The 15,962-nt window shown below is 44.2% G+C and overlaps 1 protein-coding gene across 1 annotated transcript in view; it reads left to right on the top strand.

Moving 5' to 3' along the window:
• Positions 1–10,380: 10,380 nt before the first annotated feature.
• The window catches only part of PARD6G (par-6 family cell polarity regulator gamma), a 58,489-nt gene continuing 52,907 nt past the window's right edge, over positions 10,381–15,962 (top strand). Inside the window, exon 1 of the mRNA XM_085220643.1 lies at positions 10,381–10,703. Coding sequence (XP_085076769.1) covers positions 10,632–10,703 — 72 coding nt within the window. The 5' untranslated portion in view covers positions 10,381–10,631. The remainder of the gene's footprint in view (positions 10,704–15,962) is intronic.

Genomic DNA, 15,962 nt, shown 5'->3' with positions numbered 1-15,962 from the left:
TCCAACCAGGTTGCTCAGGAGCAAAGAATCAAGCTCTGATATCTTTTCCCCTGTGCAAGTTTTAGCGGCTTGTTTGAGTAAATTCATTGTGCCCAGAGCCATTTCTGGTGCTAAGCACCCTTATTCTATATAATTAACCTCTCCCACTCACAAAGAGTGTGCTCCATACCCAAACCACCTTCTGGGACTGGTCCCTCTAGGACCTCTCAGGAAGATTCTCTTTGGCCCCAACAAAACTATGCCAAAGGCAATGTGAATAGTTTAGTAATGCTTTGCAATCTGAACAAGATTGTTTAACAATAGAACAATCAAGCTCTGTCTACCAAGAATTGTCCCTGGCATCATTAACTGTTGTGTGCCTATATTAGCAAATTAGCATCCACATGTGACTCTTCTTCCTATAGCTTGATGAAGCTTAGTCTGTGTGTCCTGTCCAGAGACTGGCCTCATGCTCTTTGGCCCTGGAACTGGATTTTCACAGCCAGACAGCACAGATTTGATGTTGTCCATGAATGGCATAAGCTTCATCCTCATGCTCTGTCTTTCAAATAATCTGACCAAAACACTGACTACCATCAGCCCACTATGGGCCTCCACTAACTTTGGGCATTCTTAATGAAAGAGCCCTTTTTCAGGAAGAGCTGAGCATACATAATTCCCGAGTTGTTTCTAAAACCTTGTTCTGAACTCAGGAACCAAAGCTCAATTGACTTCAGTGGTGCACAGCTGGGATCACAGCTCTGTGGCTGCTCTGCATCCCTGAATACAGGGATGCCTTCCTCTGGTCGTGAAGGCTCCAGTTAGAAAATATCAGGTTTAGCACAGGCAAATTCATTCTCTGTAAGCCAAGCAAGGCAGCTTCAGCTCTATCTACTGAAAGCAAGCTAAGACAAGAAGGCAGGAAGTTTCCCATAGTTCAGCAGTGATAACATTTCATATCGGGTTCTTTTAGGAAAACTACACCATTCTTTCCAGAATTTTTTCAGACTTCTTTCTTTACTTGTCAGCTTGTCTCTCTTTTTTTTTTTTTTTTTTAATAAGGTCTGAGAAATGAAGAGTTCTTCCTTCTTTATCATCAGAAAGAGATGTTTCACATGATCTTGTGTTTCATGAAGCAAAACTAAATCAAACTTTCCCTACACACTGAATATTGAATATTGGATATCCTGAATGCAGCAGTGCTTCTTCTCTTCTGTCAAGGGTGGAACCAGCAGTCAAATATCTGAAAAATGTCAATGAAATTTTTAATCCTGTTCTATGTTCACAGGCTTGCTCTGAAATTTGAGGAGGTGAGTACTATCTGGGCTGATATCCTAGCACTGATGCTGAGTGTGACGTGAAAGAGCTGAACAACAGGCTGCAGTTAGTCACAAACAAAATATCAGCACAGATATGCTACTAGGAACAGAAAAGTTAAATTCAAAACTCGAAGTCAGATGCCATTGATCCAAAAGTAGTGAGCACATATCATGAATGAAAAGGGGAAGTATCTGTGGGTTCCTTTCCTAGGAGGCAGTGTGCTCATACCACAAAGTCAGTGGGTTATTTCCAGCAAGGGAAAGAATGAGGTGAGTTGAAATTGGCCATACTGACTGTGGAGAAGAGTGATGCTGGGGAATGCCAAGGAAAACAAGATACTGTGCTAGTGCTGTGCCAGACGGTACCTGCCCATGAAGGGCATCTGAGTGCCATCAGCAACCTTGAAAAGCGATAGTGGCTGACAAAGGAGTCGGAATGTGGAGCTCCTGGAAGTTGCAGCTGTGGAAACCTTTCATCCTCACTTGGAACAAACCTGAAGTGCTTTCAAGGTTGGGCTGATATTGGGCGAAATCTGGAAATGTCAGGAAGGAAAGTACAAAGTAGCTTCAGACAAATTCCTACAAGAAAAAAAGAACACCAAACCAACAAAACAAAAACCGAGAAGGACTTTTGGCCTGAATTTGATGTTCATTCTACATACAGGTTCATTAGCAGCCATAATTGTCCTGCAGGCAGTGGAGGCTCTTCTGCTTCACAATACTTTTCCAGCTTCTCTGACAGGAGATAATGACTCAACAGTTGTGTTAGGCTTGTTAGCAGTGTAATTTCATGCATTTTAACTTTGCTGTTACTGTGTCTGAGGCCCAAATCCTGGCTTACCAGCCTATGTGAACTAACTCTTCCTTTTCTAAGTAAACCCTTGACAGGATATTAAAGGGAAGAGGTACCTTTGGAGATTTTTTTACTTGTGTGTGATTTTTTTTTTTTTTTTTCCAGGAACATTCTTCAGTCATCTGCCTGGAAGCTGACTTAAGCTGGGAGACCTATTCCCACAGTTTGGTGGCTGGCTTAAGAATGAATAGGTTGTAAGGCACTGCTTGTTTTTTCAGGAGTGTTCAAGACACACATGACAAACTCACTGACACAGAGTTCATTGTTCTTGTTTTATGTTTATGCCTCTCACCTACTTCTTCATTTAATCTATTTCCAGAACACCTACAATTGGTAGGACATTTTCTGAAAATAATTTGAAATTGCAAAACCAGACATTTCCCACAAGGTTCCCAAAGGAGAAAAATGTAGGTTTTATCATTATTAATTCTTAGCTGGCACATTTTTCTGAGAATTACTGGTCACCTAATAAATGGTTTTGAGGCAACTTTATAGTATAACTCAAAATATGCTGCACATTACTCCAAATTTTATACTTTTTATGAAAAGAGAAAACTAGCATCCAACCAAAGCATATTTTGTACTTGCATTATTTATGGCTATTTTATAGACTGCAAACTTTCTTAAGTACAATCAATTACAGACTGCAGCTTTTCTTAGGAAGCACAATCAACCAAACCTATCTGGGAAGGACTGGCAATCCAAGCAGTTTTACACAATAGAAAACAAACAGTAAAAATGGATCCCTGCTGTAGCTCTTCTCCAGCCCAGAGAACCTTGTTTCAGCCTTGTTTCTTTCTGATTTTGCTCAAATGATGGACGATTCATTTCTACTGTTATTGTACTGTAAGTAGAACAGCCATACCTGAAATGTCACACAGCCTGTCATCTTTGTAACAGGTTAGGAATAAATGACAAAATATCCCGGATTACTATAGTGCTAGTCTTTCTGGTATGCTCTTTTGATTTCTAGCAGTTGGCAGCACAGGGGTTTCTTGAACCCAGAAATGTATCTGCTGCTTTGTGTTTACCAGCCCTAACATCCTTTCCTCCATGAATGTAAGTACTTTTGAATTACAGTCTTTTGCCTTCACAGCATCATGTGGCATCCCACTGTTAAATTGTGTATTATAGGAGAAAAATACTTTCTCTTCTTTCTTTAAACAAATATGCGTGATAATTCCACCTGATGCTTTCCATTCTTGTGTTATAGTAAAGTGACAGTAATTACTTCTTGTTCACCTTCTTGATTCACTTAACAAGTTTATAACTTCTCCAGCTTCTCATCTCAGCCCTCTTTTTTTTTTTCCCTCCCAAATTGCAGTACAGAAGCTATAACATATCTCCAGCCATCTTTGAAGCCCCTTTCTGCATCATTTATTCTGCCATGCCTTCTATGAGAGATGAGACTAGAATCATGCACCAGATATTCCAGATAGAATATGGAACATTATATAAACTGTGGGTTTGTATAATGGCATTGATAAAGCTTCTCTTCTTCCCTTCCTAATAAACCCGTGAGTCAGTTTGTCTTCTCAGCTCCTACTGAGTGCTGAAACAGTGTCTCAAGAGATGACTTAGAAATCAGGCATTATGTCTCTGTGGAGTGATTAACCAAATTGTCTTATGTAGTTCTTAGATCTTCACGTATTTCTCATTGTGTTGCTTTAAAAATGAAAAAAAAAAAAAAGTGTTTTTATTGTTAAATTGCAAACTTGCCAACAGGAACTCCTAATAGGAATCACCTGCTAGACACAACCAATGAACCCAGAATAGGGCAGAGACCAGGGTGGCTGTAATGGGCAGCCTGCCTTGCGTTCAGGTTTCTGGCCCTTCCAGATCTTGTCTTCACTTTCTTATGGCATTGCCAAAAGTGTTCAAGCTGAAATATTCCCCGGCTGCCTACCTCAGGCTAGTTTAGTCTTGCTGGGAGTTTATTTCATTTGTGGATTTTTGTGGTTTGGAGGGAGTTATTTGGTAATTTTTTTTCTTTTTCATTGTTTGTCTCAGGCAAAACAGCTTTACCATTGCCAAGTAGGAGGCTAGGGAATTTTCCTCCTATGCATATTTGATGGAAATAAATTGTGTCCTTTCAGTTGGAAATTACTAATGACAGTGGGACTGGAGAAAAAGATTGTACTTGGGCAGAATATATTTGTCCATTATTTTGTCGAGAAGGAGACTTCTGGCATCCCCACTGGCATGCATCTGATTTTTTTTCCAAACCCTTATCCTGTGAGGAGTCCCAGTTTGTATGAGGAGAGATAACAAGCTGATGAGGGGAGCTGTTACTTACAGGATCCTATTTCAATTCTATTCTTCAGTATGACCTGAGCTTATCAATATCTGGTTTCAGCTAAGTGAGCTTCCAGCCTTCACAGAGTGCACCCAGCTCCGGCTCTCTGCTGCCTTCTTGCCTTACCCCCTGCATCTCCTCGGATGCTAATAAACTGCTTCCTTGTTCTGCAGATAGTTGTTTTCCTGGTCACTTACAAATCTGAAATATAGAGTGGGCCAAAACTATACACCATCACTCCCCCCACCAACACAATAACGAAAACCAACAACCTAAACCAGTTGGCATTTTGCTGACTCTTCACAACCACCCTGTCTCCAGAGACTGTTTTGTTTTGGCACTCAACATCAAGAATAACGTCAGATCCTAGCCAGTCATGTGGCGCCAGTGCGAAGTGAACAAAAGCCAAGGAAGGGAGTTATGGGAAAAAAGGCCACTGTTCCAAAAAAATGTAAATGATATCACTTTTCTCCTTAACAGCCCCAGTAAACTATCCCTCCCAATGGCAAGTGCTTCTTTCTGCAGTTGCCTGCAGTAAGGGCACAAGTATGGATCGGATTAGTGTGCTTCGCAGAGGCTAGATATTTATCATAAAACAGCATGTTTCAGTAAAAATTCCTTCCCCTTCAATACCGAGCTGAGCAGCGCTGTCCCTTGAAGTTAGCACGAGATGTGAGGGCATATGGATAGCCACGAGAACTGGAGCATGCATTATCTGGAAGGAAGAGCCAGTCATGCGCCTCGTTACTGCACTTGCACTTTTCAGGAGTCATCATTTGCATTATGACATCTGCTAGAGATCTTAATTATGGGTTGTGGCCCCACTGGAGTAGGCCTGAACAGATGTAAGTGTTATGTTTCTAATTATCTTCACACCTTTCTGGCAGGGTGTCATAAATACAAGTTAATTAAGCCCTATGATGCAGAGATACAAATGTTTGGGTTTTTTTTTCATTCTGGTTTATAAATGAAAAAGCTGAGTGACTAGCTCATGCCTATTACTCATTTCTTAAATCCAAACCCTCTCCGGGTCCTTTTTCTCAACCACTAGGTGCCTCCCACCTTGTAGAAAATCAGCACATTTTTGCCTGTTGCTGATAAAATTAACAAAGCACATCCCATTCTCCTGCCAAATCCTAGGAAACTTTTCTTACAAAGATAAAAAACATGAGGCATTTCAACTTCATGGAAGACCTCCCTTCCAGCCCTCTTGCAACCCACCCATAGACTGGGTCCTTCAAGAGACATAAATATTCCCTGGCTGCTCTAACTGCAGAGAAAAGACTGGAAAGGAGCTGGGGCAAAACAGGTTGGGTGGGCACTTCCTCCCTGCCTGCAGGTACAGCATGTGCACCAGCAAGGCCAGCAAAACATACATCCACTTTCCAGTCGAATAATGATCTCTTTGCACTGGAAAGCATCCGCTGAAATCACATTTTGTTTTGCAGATCAGTTTCTGAAGGGAAAAGCACAAGAATTAAACTTTAGATTTTCCAGAGCTATTGAGGGAAGCTTGAGCAGTCAGGTGGAGAGATCATTAAAAGGTCTTGAACATGACCCAAGACAGACACTTAGAAGTTTAGATAAGCAGAATTAAGCAATTAGAATGCCCTCAACTTGAGTTTCCAGAAGTCTTTTATAACACTTGGTATGTGAAACTTGCTGATGTTCATAGTTATGACAAAAATCCCAGGCACCAGACCTCAGCTGGAATAATCTCATAAATTATATTATCTTTCATTTATTTCATAGTTGTTTTGTTGCAAAATCTCTGTGGTAGACTGCCCTATACCTGGAGTGCTGAATTCAAGCACTCTTTGTTTTAAAGTCTTCAAGCTGTCAGGGAAAAAATAAAAACTAGGAAGTCCAGTTTTCATCTTTTGAATTTAAGGTTAATATTTTTATTGTTTATTCATTTATTGTTTATTTAGGAGAACTGGCAAAAGTGATCTGAAAGATGCCTAAATTTAGGAGGAATTGCTGTTGTACCATACTGCTCTGCAGGGCTCATACCAGTCAAAATAGTACATAAGAAGATACTCCTTGACAAATATGTGAATTATTATGAAGCTGTCCTTAGTGGTGTCTTGTATTTTGAAGAAAAACGTGTCATTGAAAACGGAGGCTGCTTTGTTGAACTGCCCAGACTCGTGAGCGAGAGGCAGCCCTGTACTTAGGGGGATTGCTGTTGAACAGATGGGATCACTGTTTTGCACATGATCGTGGAATGCAATAAAATTGTTTGGTTCTGGGAAAGAGTTTTCCTCCCATGATATTATCAAAATGGCCAGAAGGCCTGGTTCTGAAATCCACAGTCCCGCATGTAATCCTCACACATGCTTGAGGAAGACATGAATTACGAAGGAAACAAAGCATAGAAACACCAATTTTGCAGAGAAATATTCTTATTTCTTGACATTAAGAAGGTGCAAAGGGAAGAAAACAGATATACAAGGAGCTTTTTTCTGCTAACAGCAGAAACGGGGGAGGACACCGTGTTACTGCCTCATAGCTGACAGCCTGCAGTGTCTTCAGCACACTGGGATGCAGAAATACTTTCAGGAGTGTTTGTCAAAATGTCTCTCCAGCACCTTGACACAGCAGTCCTTAATGTCTCACTTCCCATTTCAAGTCACCAAGGACGGCAGCACGGGATGGAGGCTAGGCCAGAGGTTACAAATGTAGGCTCCTCATCCATAGAGGCCAGGGAATTCACTCCGCTGACAGGCTTAGGGCCCCCAAAGAGCTGCAGCGAGGCTCTGTTGCTTTGCACCCGCTGAGCATCTGGCCCTGAGCCTGTGGGAAGGAGGATTTAATGTGTCTCATGCTCCGTGCAGTTCTGAGCAGCTGCTTTGAAGGACTCTGGGAACGTGTGCCCTAGCTGAAAGCTCTGGAAAGGATCGATTGTGCACAAGCATTCCAAAACTTCAGTGTTTTACAGGGCGTGAATGCAGGCTGGAAGAAATATGTAATGTAGTAAGCAGCTTCTTGGCAAATCTCTTTGCAGATCAGGTGGGTGAGGAAGAGATTATGTTCATTCCTACTGATTAAGAGCTGCATGGTGCCTGTCCATGGACTAGCTCTGATGGGATCAGGTGACCCCCGCCTGGTACAGCTATGTGCAGTGGCCTGGCTAACATGGGAGGGATTTTGCTGCATGAGTAAGTGTGAGCTCTCCCTCTGACTGGTTTTTATCATTATTATTAATCAGGAGCTACATCTTTCAGTCTATCTTTATCTTAATACGGTAACTGCTTTAGAAGGTCTGCCAAAGAAATCCTGCAAAGAACAGACTTAAAAAGTCATCTGATAACTTTTTTTTTTTTTTTTTGCTAAGAAGCTTTCAGCTTCTGTGTGTTACATTTTTTGAGATTCTGAACAGTAAGTCAAGATTTATATTCTGTAGGATTGATTACCTTTGCTACAGCAGTTCCTTGTTACTTTTCCTTAATAGAAGGTGATGCCCCTAACCATCTCTGAGAGGGCTTGAGAGGGCTCTGAGAGGGCTAGATAGGGGGTTCAGCCTTTTATCCCTGGGAATACTGATAGGATGAGAGGGAATGGCCTCTGGTTGTACCAGTAGAGATTCTGGTTGGATATTAGGAAAAATTTCTTCTCAGAAACTGTGGCGAGGCAGTGGCACAGGCTGGGCACAGGCTGCCCAGGATGGTGGTTGTATCACCATCCCTGGAGGAGTTCAAGAACCGTGTGGATGTGGCACTGAGGGACATGGATTAGTGGGCAATATTGTTGGTAGGAGGATGACTGGACTGGATGATAGTGACCTTTCCAACCTTAATGATTCTATGATTCTATACAGTACATTACAAACTCCTTAAATTCAGGAATATTGAGGTAATTTATTTATTTGTTGCTTTACCTTTCCAAATAGAAGTTTTCAATAACTCACACTTTCATTAAGATTTTGTAGTTCATTCCAGTTAACTGCATCCCATGCCAGGCTGAAAACCTCTTGAGTGTTTATATGAGAAAATGATACCAAGCAAAAGTTGTACTATTTTATCTTGTTACCAAAATCCATGTTTCAGCTTCCAGCTCTTCTTGCTGTGTGTTAAATGGTTACCCAAGAGAGAACAGACACAACTTGTGATTGAGAAGAATTGCAGAAGGTTGTTGTAGAACAGTTCTTCTATTCACTAAGCAAGTCAGGTAAGTACTTGGACCATAAACAGAAGGAATTACATCTGTAGTGGCTTTCTCATATTGACATTATGTATTAAAATTAGCAGTATTACTTTTCATAGAATCATAAAATTACAGGATGGCTTGGGTTGGAAGGGACCTCAACAATCACCTAGTGTCAAACCCCTTGCTATGGCGAGTTTTGCAAACCACTAAATTAGGTATTTTTCTTTCAATTTCTTTAATTTAATGGAGATCTGATCATCTTAAACTCTTTAGAGAAATTGATAATTACCATAGAGAAGTTACTCTCCTACCATGGTGTGTGTTTTTACAGCCCATTCTAACTTAAATCACAGTTTCACATGGCAAAGATGCCTGGGAAGATAATGTCAACTATACAAATTATTTGATATTACAGGGATAATTAGAAGATGTATCCTGAACTTGCCAACTTACAACTATGCTTCAATTTACTCAGCAATAGGACCAACTAAAATGAGACACGGGGAAGAGAGGCAGGCAGACGCCTCTGCACACTGGAACTATGAGCAGTAGTATCTTTAAATTTCAACTGTATTTTTAAAGTGTTTACAGTCATCATCCTAACTTCCTAAGTAGCTGTTCTCTGTACAGCAACTTCCATCTAGAGACCTAAAGAGCTTTCTGAAAATCTACTCAGTGTTTCTTGTATAGGATGGCCTGAACCCATACAACTATTAGTGAAACCCCATCTCCTTTCCTCTGCTTTCACTGTTTCTCTTCTTTTCACTATTTCTCTTGTTGAAGCTTTCTTCTTTTTCACTATTTCTCTTCTTCTTTTCTTCCTTTTCTTTTTTTTTTTTTTTAAAGTCAATCTATTACTCTTAGTATCAAGCCATAAATCATACAATGGCAAGGGAAACTCTGCTCTACTATTTGAGGTATAGGAACTTGAAAGTTGTGTTAATTTCAGTGGTCTGCGGCAGTGAATCAGGCAAGACCTAAGAGCAGCCTTTTACTATCTAAGGGAGGGCAGTGAGAAAGAAGGGGACAGATTCTCTGGCAGGGTGTATTGTGATAGGACAGGGGAAATGGTTCCAAACTAAGAGAGGGGAGATATAGATTGCATGTATGGAAGAATATCCAACTTTACAAGGTGATGAAGCACTGGAACAGGTTGCCTGGAGTGTGGTTGGACTTAATGATCTTGAAGGTCTTTTCCAACCTGAGCAATTCTATGATTCTAGGATTCTATGTGTGGTGGAGGATGCTGCATCCTTGGAGGCACTCAAGGTCAGGCTGGACAGGGCTCTGAGCCACCTGATGTAGCTGTAGGTGTCCCTGCTCATTGCAGGGGAGATGGACTAGGTGACATTTAGGGGTCCCTTCTGACTCAAATGATTCTATGATTCTATGAATCACAGTGCAAACACAATTTTTATCGCACGTGGAGGTAGAAGACGCTTCTTCTGAACAGACGGTGGAGAGCGAGTTCTGTTTTTCTGCTGAAATGAAGGACACTGGGAGACATTGTTACTAGCTTTTCCCTTTAGTCAAGAATGGAAAACCAACAATCAAAGCAATAACAAGAGAGAAAGGGATTAAAAAAAAAAAGAGAGTGAATATTCTGCACTCTCAAAAGCACAAAATTAAAAATCCTATCACTGCAGTAGGTACCAATATTATCAACCAGTGGAGGCCCATCAGCTTACGCCAGACTCGGGGCAGGAACCGCGGGGCTGCGGACACCCGCAGGGTTCGGGGCGGAGGCAGAACGAGCGGGCGTGGTTAAGCGCGTAGGGGCGTGGCTACGCGGTTCGGGGGCGTGGGCCGCCGTCCCCCCGCGGCGGAGCGGGGGCGCGCGGCTGTCGGCTGCTGGAGCGCGAGCGCGGTGGAGCGGCCGCTCTCATTGGCGCGCTGGGACAAAGTGGCCGGAGCGGCGGGGAGCTGAGCGGAGCTGGGCGCCGCGTGCCGCCGGCCGCGCGCGGGGCGGCGGGGGGAGGAGGAGGAGGAGAAGGAGGAGGGGAAGAGTGGGGGGGGCGGCAGTGGCGCCGAGAAGATGAACCGGAGCTTCAACAAATCTCAGACTCTGCGGTATCTGGAATGCAGCGCAGTGGAAGTGAAGAGTAAGGTGAGCGCGGCCTCGCCGCCGGCCGTACGGCCCGGGGCGCTGAGGGCGGGCAGGCGAGGTCTCCGCTCCCGGCGGTGCGGGCGGGCGCGAGGGGCCCCGTGCCCGTCACCGCCGCTCGATCTTTTGTTTCGCCGCCGGCGCTCGCTCGGCGGGGCAGCGCGGGGAGCGCCGCCGGCCCGATACCGTTCCGTCTCGCTTCGCCACCGGCCGGCTGGCCGGCCGCGTCTCGGTGTCCCCGGCCGCTCACTGGGTGCTGCGGCTACCGAGGCTTCAGCCGGTACGCCTCCGCTTGGGGAAGCGCGCGTGGAAGTGCAGGAAAGCTGCCCGGCTCTCGTCACCTGCCCGACGGCGGGATGGCTGCTGCCCGAGGGGCGCCCGACTGCCTCGGTCCTCGCTGCCACCGAAATGCTGCGGGGTTACGGGTGTCTGTCGTGCTCCCACGGTCGGGCAGTTTGTAATGCTCCCGAGGTGGGACGTGGCCTCTGCACTCATGGCGAGTTGTGGTCCCGTTCTGTGAGTGCTGAGTGGTGCCCTAAACACATAAACTCCAGTCTGAAGCACTGGCCGTAGGTGCGAATTGACGTCTGCATTCTCTTCCTTTAGCTTAACGTATCCATAGCGTGAGCTCGTTCCCTTAATAACAGCTTTAAGAGAGTCCTATAACAAAGGCTCAGAGCCCTGGTTACAGCCGCAGCGGTCCCATAAGCGAGCCCTGCGTAGGTGCAGGGTGGTAGGGGGCTGTGAGCACACACTGTTGTGGATGGTGAGAAGGAGCTACTTGGTACTCATTGAGTGGTGTCCTGCTCTGCATAAAGCCCACGGGGTCCCTCTTACGGCATTGTCCTGTGGTAAGGATGGAGCCAGCAAAAAGCTCTGGTCGGTAGTGCCACACGAGGGGCTGTGCAGGACTGGATAAAGCTGCTGTTGGTAGCTCCTAAGCGCTCAGTTGCCTCTGTTTTGCAAGCACGAGGCCTGCCCCAGCCTGCCAGAAAACCAGAAAGTTGAGTCTGTGTGCTGTTGGTTGGTGCCTGACGGGCAGCAGCACTGGGTCCTGGCTGGGTGCTCCTGGGCACCGTGTTGCAGCCACAAGCTGGGAGGCTTGAGTGGCTTCGAAGGGCTGGGGTGGGCTCTGTGGTGAAGGGGCCCAGTGGGAGCGTTGCCTTGGCACGTGGCACGGGGCATTCCTCCCCTTGTGGGTTGAGTCAGACCTGGAGGAGCTGTGGGGAGTCATATAGGCTGCAAACTTGACTTCTAAATTTTATTTATTTATTTATTTAGCCTATGGTGTGATAGCCAGGTAATTTCCTGCCTACGCCCAGCTGGTGTGTTGTGTTAGGCCGCTGCGTGGAAATGGCTCCTGTGAAAACGAACAGAACGCTTTCTGGATTAGTTGAGAATTGTCTATACCTGAATGTTATTTCTGTTCTCCAAAAGAAAGACCCTGGAAATTAGTTTGTGCCTGTACTTATTGGAATGGGAGAGTTTATCAGATCCTTGGTACTGTGCTGGATGAAAGAGTTGTTTAGCAGTCACCAATTACCTGTAAATTTTAAGATTTCTGATGTGTGTCAGAGGATTATTTAAAAAAAAAATCGTTAAAAAAGGAAAGGAGCATCATGGTGGCTAAGCTCACTCTGATTCATAAATGCCTTTCTTACATACAGTAAGTATGTGAGCTCTGTGGTGAGGGGATTGTAGCTGTTCTGAACCTGGACCGAGCCAGACCTGCAGCCATAGCTGCGGACATGGCTGTGTCCACGGTTATTCTGATGCCTTGCAGTTTTTGCAGGAGGAGATTTGGGAGTGATGTACACTCTGCCTACTGGTCTTTAACCCTAGCTTTGTGGCACAGCGTAACGTGTCCTGGTGTACATCAGGCCAGCTTTTTTCTCTGGGCAAATGGAAGGTGCTTTAGAAGTCTCCTGGTCACTGACTTGCAGTAGGTTCCGAAGGGGAAGAGGGAGTATGAGCCCTCTGCGTGCATCTGTTCACAAACATGGCAGTTACAGTAATTGCAATTGCAGAGTCTTGTGCTTTAGGGAGCCGTCTTCCTTCAGGCCCTGTCCTGCCCCCATCTCCGCCCCTGAAGCCAGCCTTATAATCAAAGCACTTATGAGCTTATGCTGGATGGGAGAGGAAGGAGAAGGAGAAACCTGCTTAGAAATTGGCACATGTCAAAGGAAAATAATAATTGAATTGTAATTATATCTTCTCCCTTTTCTCTACTTCAGTGTTTCTCAACAGAGTAAATTAGAAGCTCAGTTGTTATCTAGGTGTTGTCCCTGCTGCTCAAAATAAATGTTTCAGCCCTTTTAGACGGGATCTGAAGCCACTTTATCTTGCAGGCCTGAAAGAGCTGTGTATTCTCCTGTGTCTCGTACTCGCCCAGTCTGGTGACAAGTGGTGTAGCTGCTCCCTTTGAAGAAATTACCTCTAATCTCTAAAAAAAGGTTTCCAGATGACTCTTTCTTTCCCGTTTACCAAGATTTCCAGAGCAAACAACGTGTGGGGATTCTTGTTTTATTAAGAATCCTTCCTGTTGGCACTCGATCACAAACCTATTCTTCATTTCTCTCTCTCCCTAGCTTTACCAAGAGGTTGAAGGCCCCTCTCTTTGTGAATGTAAGCCTACAGAAGTACCAGAACTTATAAAATAGGAATTCCTGCATTAATACTGAGACTGCCTCTTTAATTATAGCTCTGTATAGTCCATCTTCTTTTACTCTCCTTCAACTGAGTGAAAAACTGCATTTTCTGTAAGCTGTATATATCTGTAAGAATTCTTTTTCAGGTTTTCAAAATAGTTGCCTGAAAAAAATAATCCTTTCCAAAAGCCACCTTGTTTAGCTGCTGTTGAAGAGTGAAAACTGGAGCAATAATTGAGGACTATGAAAGTACAGCTGCCTGACTCAGGTGCTGTTTTAGATGCTTGGTGGTAGACCTTGACTCTGCAGCCATGTTAATAGTGTCAATACTACAAACTGATATACAAATTAACAATGTGACTATCATCCTTCTACTGTAAACAAGCCCATTAAGATAAATATACCAGTTAGCCATAACTGTATTTCCTTTGCTCTCTCCTCTCACCTACTTTCTGCTTTGTTCCACTGAATGTTGATGTTTGTCTGAATGCCACAACTGGATTTTTAATAAACTTTCAGCTATATTCTGTTGCATCCACAGTATGAGCGTGAGATTGATGTGGGCCTTGAGGACAGGACATGCTTGTGGTCAACTGTGCTCTGGGTTTTTACCTAGTAACTAGCAGGGAGAATAGTGGCTTCAAGTCTTGGGCATGTGCATGAGCTTGATAGTGCTTCAGCAACTCTCCTCCCAGTTGCTGTTTGGGTGTAACAGCCTAACGCCTCTGGGGTGCCTCGTCCTGCCTACGTGTCATCTCCTTTTGTGGGAAATGTACATGTACCCGTTATATAAAAATATCTGGTTTAACCTTCAGCATCCTTTCTTTTTCCTTTGAAAGTTGCTGGTACAGTTCAGGTACCTTAGCAATCTGTATCAATACAGATAAGAACAAACTTATGCCATTTCTCTGCAAAGAGATTGTTAAGTTCTGCTGCTTATCTCTCAAGTTAGCTTAGTGAGAGAGATCTACAGATTGTGTTTCCCAGCCTTGTGCACTTTTACTGATCTCATGCTAACTCTGAAAGTTGTACAGGCCTTTTGGAGTTCAAAGGATGTTTTCTATGTGTTGCATGCTTCTAAAATGATGAAAAAGCTGAAAATCCTGTAGGTTTAAAAAGTCTTCAAGCCTGCTTTGTGTTTTTAAGTAGTACTTTAGTTTCTTCCAAGTTAGGATTATATTTATCATACCTAGAACTCAATGAAAATAAGAGCAGTGAAAAACCCTATGAACAGATGTTTGAACTGCTGGTTTTGAGCTTCAAAATATTTGCTTACATGCAAAACAAATGTGGCATGGTCTCAGAAAACCACGGAGCTTCCCCTTTCAAATGAAGACATTATGCCACAGCAACATCAGCTCAAGTCAGTCTGGATTTTTATAAAATGTATCAAAAGTAGGTTCTTATCCTTTGAACATCAGTCTTTTAAGAGGTCTTTCCCTTGTTCCTTTCCCTCCCAGCTTGCAGGGCTTTTGACTGTAGGTACAGTGGTTATTGCAATGTACTAAGCAGCATTTGCTAACCTGCTGGTTCCTCTGTTATTACAACTCCTCGTTTTCCATAGCAGGATAATTCTCTGAAGTGGTCATACTTGATAAACTGAGGTCTGTCTTTGAATGTTAGGTCATTTGAGAGAAAGTGACTGCAGCTTAACAAGCTACCATCCATCAGCTGAGCCCTGTGCTTGCTCAGTGCCTTTCACAGGTGAGAAGCCAAACTTCCCAGCTGCAAAGAGAACTGTTCTGCAGTGGTTCTGCTACCTTGTGTACTGGCATTTCCCATACTCTCCTGTGCTTGATCCACCTCCAGGTTCTCAACCTTGCTTTTGTGGTCACTTTTATGCTAGTGACTTGGGAATTCCTGATCTGCTTGAAATTCCATCTAACAAGTCTGTCTTATGGAGTCTTCTAGATTTCCGTCTCGCCACACTGAAACTGTCCTGAAGGCCACAGAACAACGGACCTTTAATTTGCTGGAGTGCTCTTTAAAGTTGAAAAGCTGTTTACAGCTGGAGTCAGAAAGGAATGTCTTCTGTTGCAGGCTAAAATACCTGTGGAGGCTCTGTCTGGCAGCCTGCAGGACCAGCCACCTCTGAGGAGTTCTTCAGGGCTGCAATTAATAGCGCTTTCCTCAGTAGTGCCTTATCATGCCTTTGTGTGTGCTTTTACTAACCGAGAAACACTCTCCCAAAGACTGATTGCTTGCCCCTAATTACATTTACAATGCAGCCAGAAGTTAAGGATGAAATGTACCTTCTGAGACATTCCCTCCCTGGAAGTGAAGGCAAGGTCTCCCAGCACAGTTAGTGCTGTTCCCATTGGAAATTCCTGCAGTTAATTGAGGCAGGGATGTCTGGGGCAGGCTGCGTTGTACCAGCCCCAGGCCACCCAGCCTGGGGCCATCCTCCTGCTTCCCTGTCAGGTCTGGTAAGGTGTGCCTGTGCGTCAAGTTGCTTCTCTGCAGCTGCTGGTGGCTGTGGAGAGCTCTGGCAGAAACTAAAAGGGTCTTAAATGAGTTTGCTACCAGCCAGAGCCCTTACTGGTTACGTCACTTAGAAAATGGTGGGAAAGTGGTTTGCTCTGGCTGGAGACCTGTACTAGTGCAGGGCTGCCTG

Source organism: Meleagris gallopavo, chromosome 3 (genome assembly GCF_905368555.1).
Source record: "Meleagris gallopavo chromosome 3, MGAL_WU_HG_1.1, whole genome shotgun sequence".
In the NCBI taxonomy this organism is placed as follows: Eukaryota; Metazoa; Chordata; class Aves; order Galliformes; family Phasianidae; genus Meleagris; species Meleagris gallopavo.
The sequence above is the reverse complement of the archived record's forward strand: the minus strand, read 5'-3'. Positions and strand labels throughout refer to the sequence as shown.